The following is a 19,117-nucleotide window of genomic DNA, read 5'->3' on the forward strand; positions in this document are numbered from 1 at the left end:
TGGTTCGTGGGCTCTAGAGCACAGGCTCAGTAGTTGTGGCACACGGGCTTAGTTGCTCCGCGGCATGTGGGATCTTCCCGGACCAGGGCTCGAACCCATGTCTCCTGCATTGGCAGGTGGATTCTTAACCACTGCGCCACCAGGGAAGCCCCAAATTTCGGTATTTTTACTATGCAGATGACTCTGGTGGTGAAGGTTAAGCTCTTATACCCAGGGTTCTTTCTTATGGATAAGTGATTTCTAGTGTCTTCCACTGAGAATCATTGCCATAGTGAGCCCTTGTTACTTATAAAGTGTTTCCTACTGTTTATGTCTATTGGGGTGAAAAAGGTTGAGTCACTATGTAAAATACAGGAGGTGGTTTGCAGCTTGCTTCTCCCTGTAGAACCTGGACTGTGAATCTCCCCAGAGTTCCTTTCTCTAAAGTATGGAAAGTGTCTTATCCCAGAGGAATTTCTATGGAAAACTTATAAGGAGATGGACCACAAGTTTCCATCTCATAGACTTTGATGTCTCTGGACTCTGGTGGTGGGAATAGGATAACTCTCTTCCTGGTGTCTTCATGAGGAGAGCATGTGACCAAAAAATTTATCCCACTGAAGCAATGGGACCAATTCACCAAGTGGTTAAGAGGCTTCATGATGAAGAGGTACTTTTGGTTTAGATGACTCACAAGGCTTGTCATGTGGTTATAAAACTCTTCTAAGAGGTGCTTTCATTCAAACGCTACTTGTATAATACTCTCCACCTGAAATGCTACCATTCCATTCTGTTGGTATCATCTGAAATGAAATGGGTGTAGACACAGAGAGTTCTGGGACCCTTGTCCTTCAGGGGCAATGGCAACAGAGTCCTGGCTGAAGGTGTCTACCTTAACCATGAACTGCTGTGTGGGAGTGGAATGCACCAGGATGGATGCAATGGTATGATCATTAAATTTGTTGTGTGCTTTATAGTGTAGAGAGTTTATAAAGACTTCTATATTCTATTTTAGTTTAAAAATAGTCCTTAAGGTCAACAGGGCTGGCCTTATTATCAACAATTTGCAGATAGGTAAAGAAAGTCTCAAAAGGGACTTGCCCAGAACCATCTGGTTAGTGTGTTGCTGAACAAAGAGTTAAACCCAGGAGTTCTGGTTTCAAGTTCAAGCCTCTTGGGTTTTGCTACAGGACTCCCCTGAAATCAGCTGCCCTTTTTAACAGAGTGAAGTCAAGTGCCAATAGAAGCTGGAGGGCATGGAGAACTGCTGGCCATTAAATCATTAGGAGATCCCACTTTATTACCACATTTACAACTTCTTGAGTAAGACTAAACCTCCTAGGAACACAGAACATCTTTCGAGAACATTTCTCAAGCTCTGTTGCATAACCTGTGCCCCCTGGGGGCATTATAGGTTGATCCTTACTTGGGGAGTGCTCAAGACTGAGCAGGGAAGAGCAGTGTTGGCCAGGTAAGTGATCGTGACAGGACACACACTGCTGGCCTTAAGCTCCCAGTGATACCGAGCAGTGCCCTGTGGGGCTCCGGGGCACAAAGCCTTTCTGTGTCCCCCATTTCTTTGATTGTAGGATATAGTCTTCATTCAGCCTCCTTGACCTTCCCCGAGTTCCAATGGGCAGATTCAAGCAGTTACTAATTAGGGAAGGGAGGGGATGAGAGACCAGGGAGAAACAAACAGTCAAGAGAAACAGTAGTGCAGCCTTGGGGCAAGGTCCTGGTTCCCCATCAACGATACACACAACAATATCTTTGAGCTGTTTTGCAGATACTGAAACCCCTTCCAGGTGGGAGAAGTTAATGATTAATGATGGTATGCTGCCCACAGGCATGTAGACCCCAGACCAGTTGGAACCTGGAGGTTGATGATACTGACTCCTACTTACCTCACCACCAACCCATCAGAAGAATGTCCACAAGCTGATCACGGCCTCTTTGAACCATTACTGTAAAACTTCTCACTATCCTCTCCAAGAGGGACACATAGTTTTCAAGGGCAGGAGCACACTGTGTCCCCCTTTGCCTGGCAAAGCAATAAAGCTGTCCTTTTCTACTTCACCCAAAACTCTGTCTCTAAGATTTGATTCGGCACCAGTGTCCAGAGAAGCTGAGCTTTCAGCATCATCAGGGGACTGGGACCTGTCACGTGATGAACCTCCTTGGGTCCATGCAAACCCCTGCTATTCACAAGCCTCCCTTAGGATACAAAATTACCACAAAGGAATCAGAAACCATCTCCAGTTCCTTTCCCCACTTCTCTGGACTATACTGCTAGCTTCCTGTTCATCACCTCTGTCCCAGAGTTCAGTTTTGCAAGCCAGGGGTCCTTTTGCAATTGTTTGAAAAGCATATGGGTGAGAGGTAGCAGCTCCCTTTCCTTCACTATCAGATGATTTCAGACAAAATGAGCAGTACAGGCCCAGTTCCTGATCCTTTGTCTTCCCAAAGAAAACAAACACCTTGGGATGTATGTCCCACTAACGAAAAAAATGGAAAGATGGGAACTCCTCCATCTAGGAAAGCTCACAGAGTGGCCTTAACTCCAGCCCAGACAGAGAGTTAATTCCCTTCATAATATCTGGGCCTGGGGCAGGAGCTCCATGCAGCAGACCCAGGGGTAGGACAGCCACTATCTCAGATGCTGAGGTACATTTATTTATCAAGGAGCTGAGCCCAGCCCTGGGTTGTCTGGGATCAGGATCTCTTTATGGGGACACTTAAGACTGGTGGCTTCCACCAGGCTGATGTTTTACTGAGCACAAAGGTGGGCTTCAGGCCACCGCATCAGTAGAGTAGCCCAGATGGGGAGCCAGGAGCTGGAGAGAGGGCAGCCCCCACTCCAGCCATCAGGGAGGAGGTAACCACCTGCACTTGTGGGACCAGCCGCATACTGAGCCTGTAGACGAACGAGCCAGGGCATGTGATCAGAGGCTGGATCTGGGCACAGGCAAGGATGTGCTTAAGGGTCCTTGCCAGGGTTTTGATTCAGAAACCAAGACTGGATAAAAAGCGGATCAGCCTGGATACCTCTTCTATGAGCATTTTGTGCTCCTGCTTTGAGTTTTAGGTCCAGTACTAAGCAGAGCCACAAGATAAGATTGTCAGCTGAGCTGGGTCCAGATATACCTTCCCCTTAAGGAGTCCCAGGTCACACAGTCCTTGCCCTTTGCTCTCTGATCCATCTTCCCAGTCAGTGCTTAGCCTTTTCCCTAGGCTGAGCCCTACACCTTCAAAGAAGACCTTTCTAGCAGCATAGCTCACCCATAAGCTACAAGAGGGCAGACCTCGGAAAAAAGGATACAGATAATCTGGAACTCTGCAGGCTTTTCCCCTCCTCATCAGTGGCCAGAGAGCCTGTCCCTTAAGTATCTGAAGCAGGGGGTCCTCCTGCCACTATCCTTCTCCCCCAGCTACGGGGGTGGAATGAGGTAGGAGAGGGGGCAGCTCCAGGTGAGACAGTAAAAGAGCCTCAGACACCGTTGGCTGAGCCTGGGAGGGAGGCAACACTTTTCAGTCTCCTGTGCCTGCCCTTGGTCCCCACCCCGATCCATGGCGGCCCTTTCAGGAGCTTTTAGTGGACATGAACTCAGACCTGCTGTGGAGTCCGCTAGCCTCCCACTCCTCCCAGCCCCACCCATTGCTCTTTCATCACCTCTTCTGTCTGACTCAGGACCATCCCTCCAAGGCCCCATCTGCAAGCAGCCCTCCTCTCCCCACAGCATTCACCTCTCTCACCCCTCCTTCCTTCCAGCCCCAGTCTCCACACCCTCCTATTCCCCATCAAGCCCCTGGCTCCCAGTTCCCTCCCACTCCCTTTCTTCTTGGCCCTGGCACTTGCAGCAAGACAGGGGCAGAGCCCCTGATAGGATTGATGGTCATTCCCCACCCTTCTTCTCCTCTGCTCCCTCCCCTGAACAGGCACCGCTTTCCCCCTACAAAAGGCAGGAGACAGAGGCTGTGTGAGACCAGCTGCTCTCACGCTCCCTTTCCTTTGCCCTCTGCTGGCTAGGCTGGGCTGTGTCTTTGTTCTCTCTTTCTCCAGGTGAGAGTGGGTACCTGAGGTGCCAGGTCTCCTGCCTCATTCCCCATGAATGCTGTGCAATGTCCCAAGGGGCAGGAGCTACAAAAGCTGGGGAGCGGAGCCTGGGACAACCCCGCCTACAGTGGCGCCCCCTCCCCGTGTGGGACACTGAGGATCTGTACCATCTCCAGTGCGGTGCCTCCTCAACCCCAACCCAAGAAGCCTGAAGATGGACCCCAGGAGAAGGCACACAAGACTCTGGTGTCCAGTTGCTGCCTTCAGATCTGTCGTGGCATCAGAGGTACCTGGTGGGGGAGGGTTCTCCTGAGATACTGGAGTCAGGAGAAGGGGTCCACAGAAGCTGTTGGAAGGGAATACAGTCTGAAGAAGAGGTGGAATCTCAGTGTGTCTTTGGGGTTTGTGAATGGTCTGTGTTAGAGCTGAATGCCCCAGAGTACAGAGGCTAGTCTAGTGGTCTCCCAGAGGGAAAGCCTGGCATAGTCATCTCTTGGGGACCCAGAAGAGTATGAGGGAGCTAGTTTGAGGGAAGACATGGATGTGATGATGCCTTAGACTGCCCCACGTGGGATAAGGTGACAGGTAAAAGGGCTGGCGTGGAAATGAGAATAAAGTCCAGGGACTGAAAGGTAGGGTAACTGGAAGCAACCCTGCTGCTGGGAATCGTGGGCATCTTTCCAATGTCCTTCCCTTAGGACTTTGGGGAACAACCTTGACTGAGAACACAGCTGAGAACCGGGAACTTTATGTCAAGACCATCCTGCGGGAGCTTTTGGTGTACGTCGTGTTCCTGGTGGACATCTGTTTCTGTGAGTAACATCTGTCTCTGTATACATCTGTGTGTGAGAACATCTATGTGTACAACAACTGGGCACACACCTCTGTGGGCAACATCTGTGGGTACAGCCTCCATCTGTATGAGCAGGCTGTGCCCTGGGATCTTTATATCAATAATAACATTCTATTTTATACCTTTTCAGCTTAAGATCTTTTAATTAAAAAGAACTTGTCACTGAGTTCAGGAGAAAAAGGCAGACTATTGGAAAACTTTTAATACAGGTTACTTCATCAAGTGTTACAAGGGGAATCCACTTTTTAAGTTCAAGTTCCTGATATCTACTTAACAGCCACTGTTTTCTATTAGCAGGTGGAAGTTTTTACCCTTCTGTAAAGAGTGGAAGACACTCCTTTTATTTATTTATTTATTTATTCATTCATTTATTTGGTTGCACCAGGTTTTAATTGTGGCAGGCAGGCTCCTTAGTTGCAGCTCCCGGGCTCCTCAGTTGTGGCATGTGAACTCTTAGCCATGGCATGCATGTGGGATCTAGTTCCCTGACCAGGGATCGAACCCGGACCCCCTGCACTGGGAATGTGGACTCTTATCCACTGTGCCACCAGGGAAGTCCCAAGACACTTCTTTCTGTTCAGAAAAAATAGTTTGGTGGGTTTCACAGAGTTATTATACTAGGTCTGATCCACATTTCTTTGGAGGCAGGAGGAAAAAGATTCAGCAGGCCTTAGAGCTCAGATCCCTAATAAAAGGATTAAAGATGCAAATGGTGTGGTAGTCAGTGCAGCTAAGGTTCTCCCATGTGAAAGAGCACCATGCCACAGGCTTTGAGGGAAGCTTATCTGAAGATCTATCTATAGATATAAGCTGGGAAGGTTTGGTCTCTAAGTTGAGAGAAGCAAGTGAATAGATAGATCGGTGAACCATGGAAGAATAGAGTCAAAGAATTGGAGATAATAATAAAGGTGGACCAAAGAGATGCTATAAGGCCTACAGATAAACATGCTTTGCTTATCTATTAATTGCTTCTTTAAATTTTTGCACAAGTGAATTTTGGCTAGTTTCATAGAGTTGTGTGTGTATGCGTGTGTTGACTGAAGTTGCAGCTTGGACCTTACAACTAAGGTGCCTCCATTACTAAGTGGCTTTATACCCCACAGAAGCCTCTGTTCTTTTTAGGATGCATGAATTGTTTGCAAGTAGAATCTGAAGGTCTGATTATATAAGTTTTGGTTAAAAATTTCATCATCTTTGTGAGCTATCCACATGTGTATGAGCCCTCTAGGAAAACTGAACACTTGTTTTGGTTGTACGCTGTTGGGACTCACTCTGTGGGGATAGACAGGACAGTTCTGCATGTTTACCATAGGCCATCAGCATGGAGTGAAAGGAGGCAGAGCACGTGGGGAACAACTGTCAAACCAGTGTACATTTTGTGGGGCCCATTTGACTCCTTTCAGCAATGACTCTCAGAAATTCATTTGTTGACATATTGACTTTTTGTCTCAACCATCTGCTAGGAAGGAATGTTTCTCTCCTTTTTCAGATCCTGTGACTGCAGCTGTAACCTGCAGGCAGAGCCTTTCTCTATAAATGACTCGAATATCTCCATTTCCAGGTTAGCCTTTGGAGCAAGATTGGGAGGTTTCTAGCTCCCCAGAGTTAGAGTGAACCATTCTGGCTTCAGGATGGGAAGCTTAAGTTCTGGGAGCCCAGAAGTCCTATCCACTTGTGTTCTCTACTTTTTGAGATCTCAATGCACTGACAAATACTAGATGGTCTGTAGCTTGCCAAAGTCTGAGTCATGGACTCAGTCCAATAATTACAGAATCCTTGAGTGGCCAGGAGCTTTAGAGGTCATCTAGTTCAAGGATGCAGAAATCCTTTCTCTAAGATCCCTCCTGCGGTGCTCTGTCAGGTGACCAAGCAGCCCCATCGTGGGGAACATCCATGGGAGTTTCACTCTTTCATGGGGCAGCTCTTCTACTGTTGGGAAGCCCTATTTCCTTTCATCCACTGAGCTCCCCTTTCTGTGCCAGACATTGGACTGAGATATACAGAGATGACTGATCCTTGAGCCTTTCAGGGGCTCATCTTCTCCTTTTGAGAACTTCCTTCTATTGAGCCATCTACTTCCCTGTTACTCTCCGAAGTGACAACCCTTCAACTGTGACTGAATATGGCTATCATGTTTCTTCTTGGTAATATGTTCTCTGGATTAGTTACCTTCTAGTTTCTCACTAAACCAGTCATTATAACATGGTTTCCGGAAGTGGTATTATGCAGAGATTGAAGGCATGGGCTCTGAATTTACACAGACTTGGGTTCAAACACCAGGTTCTACCATTTACCAGGTGAGGGACCTTGAGTAAGTTGCTTAACTTCTCTGAGTTTCAGTTTTCTCATCTGTACCTACCCAATCCAATAGGATTATTACATAAGGTACATGAGGCAATATCCATGAAGTCATTACCTCAGTGCCTAGCATATAGTAAAAAATATTCTGTAATGCTCACCATCCTGCTTGCCTGTCTCTAGGCCTGATCTATATGATGCCAGTAATGGATAAAATACTCCATAGTCAGTCTGACCAGTTCAGAGTTCTGTGATGCTGTTACTTCAGTTGTATCCAGATTTGGGGAATATATGAGGACATGCAGAGGAAATAATTTCTAAACTAAAATCTGAAAAATGAGGAGAATTTAGCTCCCTGAAAGAGAGGTAAAGACAAGGGAAGTTTCTGGGGAGACAGAACAGCATGTGGCAAGCCCCAGAAGTGACAGAGGGCATGGTTTAGTGAGAGTGCATCAGTGTGGCTGGAGCAGAGAGTTTGAAGAGCAAAGTAGTAAAAGATGACAAGGCTGGCCATTTAAGCAGGGGCGGGTCATGAAGGGTCTTATAAGGTATGATAAGGAATTGGGATGCTATCCTGAGGACCCTGTGGGGAGCCATTGAAGAGTTATAAGCACAAACTGCCAGCCCCCTCAAGAACATTCTTATGAAAGAGAATTTGGAGGCCTTCACATTCTGATGGTTCCTACAACACATAATAAAATACTACTAAAACTAGTTTCCTAGGCCCCATGCCCTTCCAGCCCCTTCCTTCCTTCAGGCTAATCTTCAGGCAGCATTGAGCCTTGGACATGGTCTCGGGAGGGCTTCTTTGGTGCTCTCTAGGGTCCTGACCTCACCTGTCTGGCATCTCAGCTTCCTCAGCCTCCCTGAGCTCTGGCCACCTGCAACTAGACTATATATTCTCAGTGGGGATGATATAGCCCCCAAAGGGGTGGAAGTAGTTTCTTTCAGGGCAAAAAAAAATCCCACTTAGATATTTCTATAGCTTTTTGGCTCTCCAAAGGGCTATAGTACATAAGCAAATGTAGAGAATATATGTGGTATTAACATACTTTTGCCTAGTTGTATCATATTGTACACTACCACTTACAATTATATCATAGTTCCTCATGTTTGTAAGTTGTTTTTATATTTTCATTTTAATGACTACAGTCACACCACAATTAACTAAAGCATTTCTCTTGTTATTTCAATATTTGCCTAGAGTAGGTAAATATATCTATGCTTGCTGCTTTTTTTCACCACTTTTGTTGAATTATCTCCTTGGAATTTCCAGGGAGAGAAAATTACTGCAAAGACAGGAATGTATTCTTGGTACTTGCTATGTGTTGTCATTTTGCCTCTGTAAGCAATCATATAAATTTATTATGTTGCTAGCACTGTAAGATCATACCAATTTTTGTCACAACTTCACTAACATTGGATATTCTTATTTATATTTTTTATTACTGAATAGGCATAACATAGTACAATTTACCTTAATTTATTGGTCTTTGGTTACTCGTGAGGATGGACAATTTTCTCATGTTTTAATATACTATGTGTATTTACTTTTGTGTAAATTGCATAAGAAGTATATTTGAAGACAGGCAATGAAGAAGATTGGGGGTGAAGTTTGGCACATTAGACCTTAGGTGAGGGACCAACCATCAGAGGGCTTATTTCCAGGATGTGGGTTCCTGGGGCTGGAAAGAACAGTCAACTAAGTCAGGCATCACCTGCACAGCAGTTTGGCCTGGGATGGGCCCTAGTAAACTATAGTGGTCAGCCATACTGACCACATTTCTTCTCCCTTATGCTTTACTCTAGGAACTGGGTGGGTCTAGACACCAGGGCTATTTGGAGTCTCATCTGGCTAAAATAGATCTATCTTTTTAATGCAGGCATTGTGGGTGAACCATCGATCTTTTCATAATAACCATATCAGTCGTGCAGCCCTTTAAACCTTACAAAGAGCTTTCATACCTATTATCTCATTTGATCCTGACAGCGATCCTGTAAGGGATAGATATTATTATTTCCGTTCGACAGATTAGGAAGCTGTTATTGTCATTATGAATAGTCCAGGAGTGATCAGTAATTCAGAACGGTCCCTGATGGGTGGAGTCAGTCCTATTACTGGGCAGAGAAAGTGCTGGAGAATGATCTTCCTGCCTCCACCCCTTCCCTCCCACTGTCATGCTGTTTCTGAAAGGGCTTCCAGCCTTTTGTCTTCTTGGCTGATGGCTGTAGCCTTTTGTTGATGGAGGAAACATTGAAGGTCTTTGTGTGGAAACAATGGCTGTTTGTTTTAGGAGACAGTATTGTAATCTCAAAGGTGCACCTGGGACTGCCCCCACTCCCCCCCATAGGAGCGGCTCTGAGCCAAGACAAGGCTGGGTCTGGTCACCATGGAGCTGGGGAGGAGGGCAGAGACCCTTGGCCTTTGGTGACTTGTATCTACACACCAACTAACGTCAATTGGATGTTCTTTATCCGCTACTGGTTGTAAGGAAATGCCTGCCTCTGTTCACTCTGCTTTCTTGTAGAGAATTTTAAGGTTCTGTCCATAGATTGGTGGAATCTTGCATTAACAGGAGAGGCTGAAGTAAGCTTGGAGATCAGGAAGAATATGTCTTTTTTTAAATCGAGATACAATTGACATGTAACATTGTATTAGTTTTAGGTGTACAACATGATGATCTGATATATTTACATATTGTGAAACGATTACCACAATAAGTTTAGTTAACATTCATCACCACACATAGTTACAGTTTTTTTTCTTGTAATGAGAACTTTTAAGATCTACTCTCTTAGCAACTTTTCAAATATAGAATACAGTATTATTAACTATAGTCACCAGTCCTGTACCCCAGGATTTATTGATCTTATAACTGGAAATTTTTATGTTTTGACCACCTTCACCCATTTTGCCCATCTCCTGCATCTGGTAATCACCAATCTGTTCTCTGTATCTATCAGTTCAGAGGGGTTTTTTGTTCTTGTCTTGTTTTTGTTTTTTGTTTTCTGGTGGTTGTTTGATTTTCTTTGTTTTTTAAGATTCCACAAATAAGTGAGATCATACAATATCTCTCTCTCTTTCTCCACACACACACACACACACACACACACACACACACACATCACCTTCTCCTTATCCACTCATCCATCAGTGGACACTCAGGTGGTTTCCATGTCTTGGCTATTGTAAATAATACTGCAGTAAACTTAGGGGTGCAGATATCTTTTTTTGTGTGTGTGATAACAGGTCAATTTTAATTATAGCACCTGAAGCTATTCAAGGGTATGCTTTAAAAACTTCATGGAACTGTTGTACACATTCAATAAAGTGACAACTGTGCAATACCACTTAGTATCTCAAAATCAGGAACATACTTTTGAATTGTTTAAACACAATCCACAGAATTAAAAACAAAATCAGACGTTATCCACAGTTATACTAATTGTCAATTAAAAGTTTTACCACTTACTACTTTATATAACAGTCAATATCTAGTAGGGGATATAGGAAGTGATTTCAGACTCTCATCCCGTTGTACTCTATTGGGAAGGTTTCTTGAGTAGCTATGTGACTGGCCAAAGGTGGGTACAACCAGGACCAGAACAGCATGTAAGGCTCTACCACAGTTTCTGTAGTTTTGACTTTTTTTCCTTTGTCAGCTAAAAGTGCACAGTGAGAATTAAATACTTATTTTTACATATACACAAGGTATGCTGTGAAAGCATATTTGCTTACAAACATATAAAGATACTTGTTAACTGGTTTGATAAGAAAATAATGTATAAAAGTATATAGCAAAACATTAATCATCTCTGACCCTGGAAAGATCAATTCCATATTTTATATTACAAACAAAAACAGTTTTAGTTTTTTTGAAACCCTTATCCAGAAATACTTGAAAAGGAAGACAGACAGGAATTATTTATTTTTACTCTCAACATGGCTGTGAAAAGGGTTAAATTAAAAAACCAAGAACACTAAAATGACTAAGTCCAGAATGAGTCCAAATATTTGGCCACATAGAATATTATCTTTAGGAATAATATTAAAGGCTTTACACGCAGTTTTTAACCTATAAATACAATAGGCATTTTGGTATTTTGGCCACTGGAAAACAAAGGCTATAGCATCAGTAAAGGTCTGAGATGTCTCACTTTTGTGGATTCAATTCAGTGTATTAAAGGTTAACTAAAGTTGACATCAAAATTTTTAGAGATAGGCAAAAATTCACATTTAAAAAAAACTCCCTATGTTTCTATTTAGAGTAACAGTAGGCAATATGATTCCAGAAGTTAAAAGTTATTTCACAATCTATGACTTCAGCTTGGCAAACAGCTTAGGTCCCAAAACTGATTCATCCCTATTAAAAGTAAGTCCTTAAAAAAAGAATGTGTCTGTGTATATAGATATCCATTTTAAAGGAATCAGATAATCCTTGAAGCAACCTTAGTGTTTCCTTTAAATCTGTCTTGAATGACCATTGGATTAGCTTCATGTAAAGGATTAGCCAGCTTCTTGGTCTAAGGCTACCACGGTGATCATTTATCTAAGGCTAGAAAGGTACCAACGTGATGTAAACTGTAAGGAGAGAGGGAGAAGATGAGGGCTTTTCCTGGAAATTGGTAGCTAAAATTCAAGGGATTCTTAGAAAATGACACAGTGGCAGCCTTTCTTGTCTTTTTCTTTCGTTGGTTCTGGTGAAGGAGGACATTCCTGCTCTTGAAATTTCCTTATAACCCGGACAAGTTCATGGAAAGCTTGATCTATATTCATCCTAATCTTTGCTGACGCCTCCATGGATGTTACCTTAAGCTACGGTGCTAACTGCTGTCCTTCTTCCTGCATTACCTGTCTCTGATGATCCAGATCTGCTTTATTATCAGTTAAAATCATTGGAAACTCATCACGATCCTTTACTCTGAGAATCTGTCTTTGAGACTTATAGATTTCTTCAAAACTGCCTCTATCTGTGACTGAAAAGACCAACAGGAAACCCTCGCCAGTTCTCATATACTGTTCTTTCATAGCTCCAAACTCCTCTTGTCCCGCTGTATCCAGAATATCTAGCCGGGCTGCCCGGTCACCCATCACACACTGCTTTGGGTAGGAATCCTCGACGGTTGGATCATAATCCGTTACAAAATAGGACTGGATGAACTGGATGGTGAGCGCCGACTTGCCCACGCTGCCCCCGCCGACCACCACGAGCCGGTACTTCTCTTGGCCGGAGCCGTCCCGCCAGCCGGCGGAGGCCATGGGGACGCCGCCCGCCCTCGGCCCGGCTCCGGGAACCTGTGCGGCCGGCGGGCTGCGGGCGAGCGGCCGGGCGGGGGTCCCGGGGGCCGGGAGCTGCTGGAGGGCCGGTCCGGGCGGCAGCGCGGCGCCCGGGCTGACCGGGTCCCGACCGAGACGCGGAGAAGCGAGGTGACCGCAGCGGCGAGGGGCTGCAGCGGCCGGGGGCCTCACTCCTGCGTACGTCTTCGCAGTGCCTGCCGAACGCAGCCTCCAGCGCCGCTACAAATGGCCCTCTCAGCAGATATCTTTTTGAGATAGTGATTTCATTTCCTTTGAATAAATACCTAGGAGTAGAATTACTGGATCATATGGTAGTACTATTTTTAATTTTTTGAGAAACCGTTATAGAAGATGTCTTTCTTGACTGAGCATACCTAGAATTAACAAAGAAAGGAACAGAAAGATGTTGAACGTTCAGGAAATGTCTGTGGGTGAGCCCCTAACCCCCATGTGGCTGTAATGATGGCAGAAGATAATTGGTCACATAGTATCATAACATTAGTGAAGGCACCGTGGTGACGGAGAGAGCATGGGACCTGGAATAAGGTGACTTGCTTCAAATGATGGTACAACCAGTTACTAGACACGTGCCTTTGACAAGATGTAGGTCAAGATACTTAAATCTCTGGAGGCCTTGATTTCCTTGTATTTCTTTTCTTTTCTTTTTTTTTTTGCACGGCTTGTGGGATCTTAGTTCCCTGACCAGGGATCGAACCCGTGACCCCTGCAGTGGAAGCATGGAGTCTTAACCACTGGACCACCAGGGAAGTCCCCCTTTTAAAAAAAATTTTTATTGGGGTATAGTTAATTTGCAATGTTGTGTTATCCTTGTATTTCACATGAGGATAATGTCTGCCTTTGTGAGACTGATGGAAAACAAATAAGGTACTTATTACAGTGCCTGGCATATAGTGGGCTTTCAATAAATATCAGTTGTCATTCCACATCATTTCCATAAATTTGGAAAATACTGAAATGTAAAGTTTAACCCACTGGAAGCCCAAGGTCTGTTTGAAAACACCAGGATAATGCTTAGCAAGGATCAGAAAGATTAGCCCTCTAGAAGGGGTTGCCAAGGATTAAGAATGGCCATGGGATGATGATTTCATGCCTCAGCACACTCAGTTACCCTTGGCCTATCCAGACCCAGAGAATTACGAAGTCCTTCTAGTACTAGGGTGAGGTGATCTGAGTCAGTTCAACTTAAACGATAGGGATTTAGGCCCTACCAGCAGGCTTTGACCTATATTTGCTATAGCAGAATTCCCTGGTGTCCCAGAATTTCCAGGGCATGGATCACTATTACAAGACCGGTGGGCCTGGACATATCCTGTTGTCCAATGCTGAGTGACAACTTGTCATTTAGTTTCCCCCATGTGGCACTGTCATTGGTCTCTAGAAGTACAGTAGTACATTTAAGTGCTAGATCTTAGGATCAGGGAAAGGGTTTTTAAGAAGAACCCTCAAGAAGCAAAACAAAAACCATAAAACAACATGAATAGAGGAAGTCAGACATCACTAAACTCAGATTTTTTAAATTCAAATTTATTTATTTATTCCATTTTTACAACTCTCTTCCTTTGCCACTAACCCTCTGGGTACTTTCGCACCATGCTTCAGTCAAGCACAGAAGTGCAGGCAGCACTAGCTGATGAAATCTGGGGCACCACCAGTGTAAGTGGCCAGAGAAAGGACACGTAGCACGTATTCATAAGGCACGAGTCTGAGTGCTGACCCTGCCTCTCGCTAGCTGAATGATTCTGAGCTAATCATATAAACTCTGAACTTCATGATTCATAGGAAACCGCTCATGGGTAAGGTGGAACAATCAGGCCATGGCTGACCGGCTATAGCAAGATATTGCATGGAAAAGCTCTTTGAGAACTATGCAATGTGGTACACAGGTAAGGGATTATAATAATATTGATAATGATCTCTTTACACTATGGAGTCGTGGCAGCAGGAAGTCTAGGGTTTTAAGTTCAGGCAGATTCTCAGGTCTGGGTGGAGGTGCTAGTCACAGAAATGAGGCATAGGGCAGTGGTTCTCAAAGGTGAGCAGATTATTTCACAGCATGAAGCAAAAGGACAGGTGAGACAATGAGAGCTTGGGTATTCATACATTCATACGTTCAAACATTTATGAAGTCCTACTACGTGTCAGGCCCTAGGCCAACTGTTAAAGGGTTTGAAATAGAGAGACTCATCCTCTGCCTTCAAGGAGCAAAGGAGGTGGACATGTAAACCAACAGTGACATGTGGTGTGATGAATGTAATGGTGAAGGAGTGCTCTGGACCATGGCAAGATGTGAGGGGCAAAATGGTCAGAGAGACCTGGGAACTGTTGCAGGTCCCAGAGGCAGGCAACCATTCACATCCAAGGAGGCCCAGAGTCAATGCCAGGGAAGCCTAAAGTCATTGCCGTTTGCTTGCTTGTTTGTTTTAACAACTCTGGCTTTCAGCCTGGAGGAGGCAGGAGTTGAAGGAGGCAGCAAAAGCCAGCTAAGACCTCAGACTATGGAAATGCAAGAGCTTTGCTGAGTCTGGAAGGGCAAGTATGAGAGGAAAATGTAATTTTAACTAATGCATAGTCCTTGTTTTAAAAAGTCCAATAGGGCCACTGTTATTAACCACTATTAATAGCTTGATGTATATCATTTCAGCCATTTTCTAGGCACATGTAAATATACATAAATTTTAGATAAGAGGCTTTGGTTGGTTTACACTAGAAGGCGGTCTGTGTAAACAGAGATGAAATGTTCACCGAAGGTGGGAAGTGTAGGAGGCTTTCCCAAGGTGTTGATGGCTGATGGCAATAATCTCAGTGTAGGAGGATCTCTTGATGTACTTCGTAGAAACTAACACACTTCAAAATATCTTCCAGGAACTGCCAGCTTGCAGTGAAGGCAGGAATCAGGGGCAGTGCTTCTTGCTGGGTACTTCTGTATCCTGGCCTGACTCTCCCAGCATCTCTTTTTTTCTCTCTCATCTCTTTCCCCAGCTCTGGTCCACTTTGCTTTCTTCTCACCTACCTCTGCCCGCAGTATTTGACTCTTCTTTCCTTTTGACTTTTTTCTCTGGTCCACTGTCCATAGCCTTTTCCCTGTCCTCCTGTCCCTGACACAGCTTCTTGAGATTTCTTTGAAAGGCTCTCTCTGATGGGAACTCCAGGGAAACATTGTTCACTTTTGGTTCTTGAGCCCCAGGGAAGGTGTGTTTTGTTTTGTTTTTTTAACTGAAGTTGATTTACAATGTTGTGTTAATTTCTGCTATACAGCAAAGTATTTCAGTTATGCATATATATATATATATATATATATATATATATATATACATTCTTTTTTAAAATTCTTTTTCATTATGGTTTATCATAGGATACTGAATATAGTTGTCTGTGCTATACAGTAGGACCTTGTTGTTTATCCATTCCATATATAATAGCTTACATCTGCTAACCCCAATCTCCCACTCCATCCTTCCTAAACCTCCTCCCCCTTGGCAACCACCAGTCTGTTCTCTATGTCTGTGAGTCTGTTTCTGTTTCCTAGATAGGTTCATTTGTGTCATATTTTAGATTCCACATATAAGTGATATCATATGGTATTTGTCTTTCTCTTTCTGACTTACTTCACTTAGCGATAATCTCTAGGTCCATCCATATTGCTGCAAATGGCATTATTTCATTCTTTTTTATAGCTGAGTAATATTCTATTGTATATATATACCACATCTTTATCCATTCATCTGTTGGTGAATGTTGAGGTTGCTTCCATGTCTTGGCTATTGTGAATAATGCTGCTATGAACATAGGGGTGCGTGTATCTTTTTGGATTAGAGTTTTGTCTGGATATATGCCCAGGAGTGGGACTGCTGTATCATATGACAATTCTATTTTTAGTTTTTTGAGGAACCTCCATACTGTTTTCCATAGTGGTTGTGATCTTGGCGAGGCAGCAATGAGTGGTGGTGTGAAGCGAGATCTTAATTCCCTGCCCAGGAATTGAACCTGGGTAGCCTGGGTGAAAACTGGGAAACCTAGCCACCATACCCCCTGGCTCTTGCCCCCAGTGAAAAATGCATTTCTCACAGAGGCAAAACTGTAAAAACAGGTACAATGTTTATTATTAGAGACATAGCACAACAACAAGTGAAACAGTTTGTTTAGTTAAGATAGAAGCAAGGCAGAGATGCACACCTGGAGAGAAAGGGTGGGACATCCTCCCTAATGAGGAGGAGTGCAGTAAAGAGGCGGTTAAGTCATTTATATAGGTCAGTTCTTCTGGGTCTTTGTTTACCTTTGGCCAATTATCTGGTTGCTTTTTCCACACCTGACCTGCCTTAGGAGCCTCCCCAGCATGCGTGCACAACTTTCTTCCAAGATGGATTACAGCCAGAGGCCTATGGGATGGCCTTAGCATCACGTATTACGGGGTGGTGCCCCCTCCTTTTTGACCCCCAAGGAGCCTTTCTGCACATGTGCAATGTTTCCCTTGCCCCAAGGATGGGAAATATATGACCTATTGATCTTTTAACAGGGTGTAGTCCCACTCTGTCCCTGCCATAAAAATGTCCAATGTTCGGTTACTTACCCTATTTCTGTTGCTGGTTTTTATGAGGTGCAGATCTCGAAATATAGACAGGAGTCCAGTCATAAATATGTAGTCCTGGAGCCCATTTGTCTCTTGCTTCAGGAAATGTAAACAGGGAGCTAGTAATGAATGTCTGGCCTGGAGCCCATCTTCTTCTTACCCCAGGAAGTGTGAACAGGAGGCCAGTTGTAAATGTCTAGCCTGGAGCCCATCTATCTCCTGCCTCAGTTGTACCAACTTACATAGGAAAAGTTTGATAATGTGTTTCAAGGAGTTCACGCCCTTCAAAGTGATAATGACATGGTCTCTATTTAAATGATTTAAAAATCAATCCATATATTAATTACTTAAATATGTCTTCCCTTTCTATAGAGCAATTTGAGAGCCTCCTTTTATATACTGAGTGCGCATGCCCTGTAGTAAAGGAGGTGATGCATTTATCTGCGTGTCTGAAGCTGTCTTCATACATTTTTCCTGGACTGCTTTTATTTTGCAATATCACATGAGCCAATCAATGATGGGCTACCCTTAACAGACCCTGTAACTCCAGAGAGAATCAATTCTTGGCATTGGATGAACATATGGTTTGGTCATGGTATTGATTATCCTACAATCTTCACGGAATCATTGATGCATGCAGCTTGGATTGCAAAATTACAGGTGAAGTCCATGGCTTCTCTGCAGTGAAATCACTCATTACCAATTCTACTACCTTAGTCACCTTTCTGTAATCTTTTATAAGGACAATGCGTGAAATGGTGGCATCATAATTGGGGTAACCCCTATATATGTGGTTTAGGTATGTCTTGCCTGGTTTCCCAAGTTTCCTGGGTCCACATTTTCAAGGACTCTAGCCATGGCACCCTTTAACATCAAGGGTTCTTCTCTTAATGCTTCCTCAGTTTTAGTATTAAATATCTCTTTGGTGTAGTTAGATATAGGCAGCAAAGTCTTTATTTTTTTTTTAAATTTATTTAATTTATTTATTTTTGGCTGGGTGGGGTCTTCATTGCTGCACGTGGGCTTTCTCTAGTTGTGGCGAGCGGGGGCTACTCTTTGTTGCAGTGTACGTGCTCCTCATTGCAGTGGCTTCTCTTGTTGCAGAGCATGGGCTCTAGGCTCGTGGGCTTCAGTGGTTGTGGCACATGGGGTCAGTAGTTGTGGCTGACGGGCTCTAGAGCGTAGGCTCAGTAGTTGTGGTGCACGGGCTTAGTTGCTCTGCGGCATGTGGGATCTTCCCGGACCAGGGATCGAAGCTGTGTCCCCTGCATTGGCAGGCGGATTCTTAACCACTGCACCACCAGGGAAGTCCTAGGCAGCAAAGTCTTTAAACCTCAGGTCTATAGTACTCTCCATGGCCTTGGCATTTTTCAAGATGATCAGTCTCTGGGAGAACTCAGGCAAAATCTTTCAAGGAAACACAGATAAGAGCAAGCACAGTCTTCCTCTGTATCCTTCTAGGAGAATATGTGTAGAACCACTTCTGACTCATCAGCCAGTAAAAAAAACCCATACTAAGGCAGGTCTCTTATGTTATACCCCAGTTGGCATCTTCTCTTGAAACAGTGTGCCCTTCTTCTTAGAGACCAAAGCTATATATGTCTTATATATCTCTCCTGATATTGCTGAAGTTCATTCTATGTCTTGAGGTTTTTGGACAAGAACTATGCTATTTGGGGGGCAGTATTTTTCTTTCCAGGATGGCCCTGAAGAAGACCATCCATCTTCCTCCGGGCCTTTGACCTCCTGGTTTAACTGCTGTCTTAATAAACGTTTCAAGTGGTTCTGAAACAATGTAACAGTTTACAATCCATCAGCTAAGGTTATATTAAATCTATAAGAATCAATTGCTTTTGCTCGCTCTTGCATCTGCACTAAGAAATTGAAAAGAACAGAGAAATTCCAGCAGCTAATCACAAGTGTATTCTTGTGGCCTGTTCCCTAGTCCCATCTCCAATCATGTAGTATCTTATTTCAGTATTTCATCCCCTGAGATGATCTGTTACAAAATTGATTCAGCATGGACACATTTTTATAGGTCTTTCT

General features: G+C 44.0%; 1 protein-coding gene and 1 pseudogene across 1 annotated transcript in view; one reads left to right on the top strand and one right to left on the bottom strand.

The window, feature by feature from the left end:
• Positions 1-4,084: 4,084 nt before the first annotated feature.
• The window catches only part of PKD2L1 (polycystin 2 like 1, transient receptor potential cation channel), a 32,364-nt gene continuing 17,331 nt past the window's right edge, over positions 4,085-19,117 (top strand). Inside the window, 2 exon segments of the mRNA XM_061194291.1 lie at positions 4,085-4,319; positions 4,732-4,845. Of these exon segments, the coding sequence (XP_061050274.1) occupies positions 4,085-4,319; positions 4,732-4,845 (349 nt within the window).
• LOC133093967 (ras-related protein R-Ras2-like) lies at positions 11,833-12,444 on the bottom strand (annotated as a pseudogene).

This window comes from Eubalaena glacialis, chromosome 1, assembly GCF_028564815.1.
Source record: "Eubalaena glacialis isolate mEubGla1 chromosome 1, mEubGla1.1.hap2.+ XY, whole genome shotgun sequence".
Lineage (NCBI taxonomy): Eukaryota > Metazoa > Chordata > Mammalia > Artiodactyla > Balaenidae > Eubalaena > Eubalaena glacialis.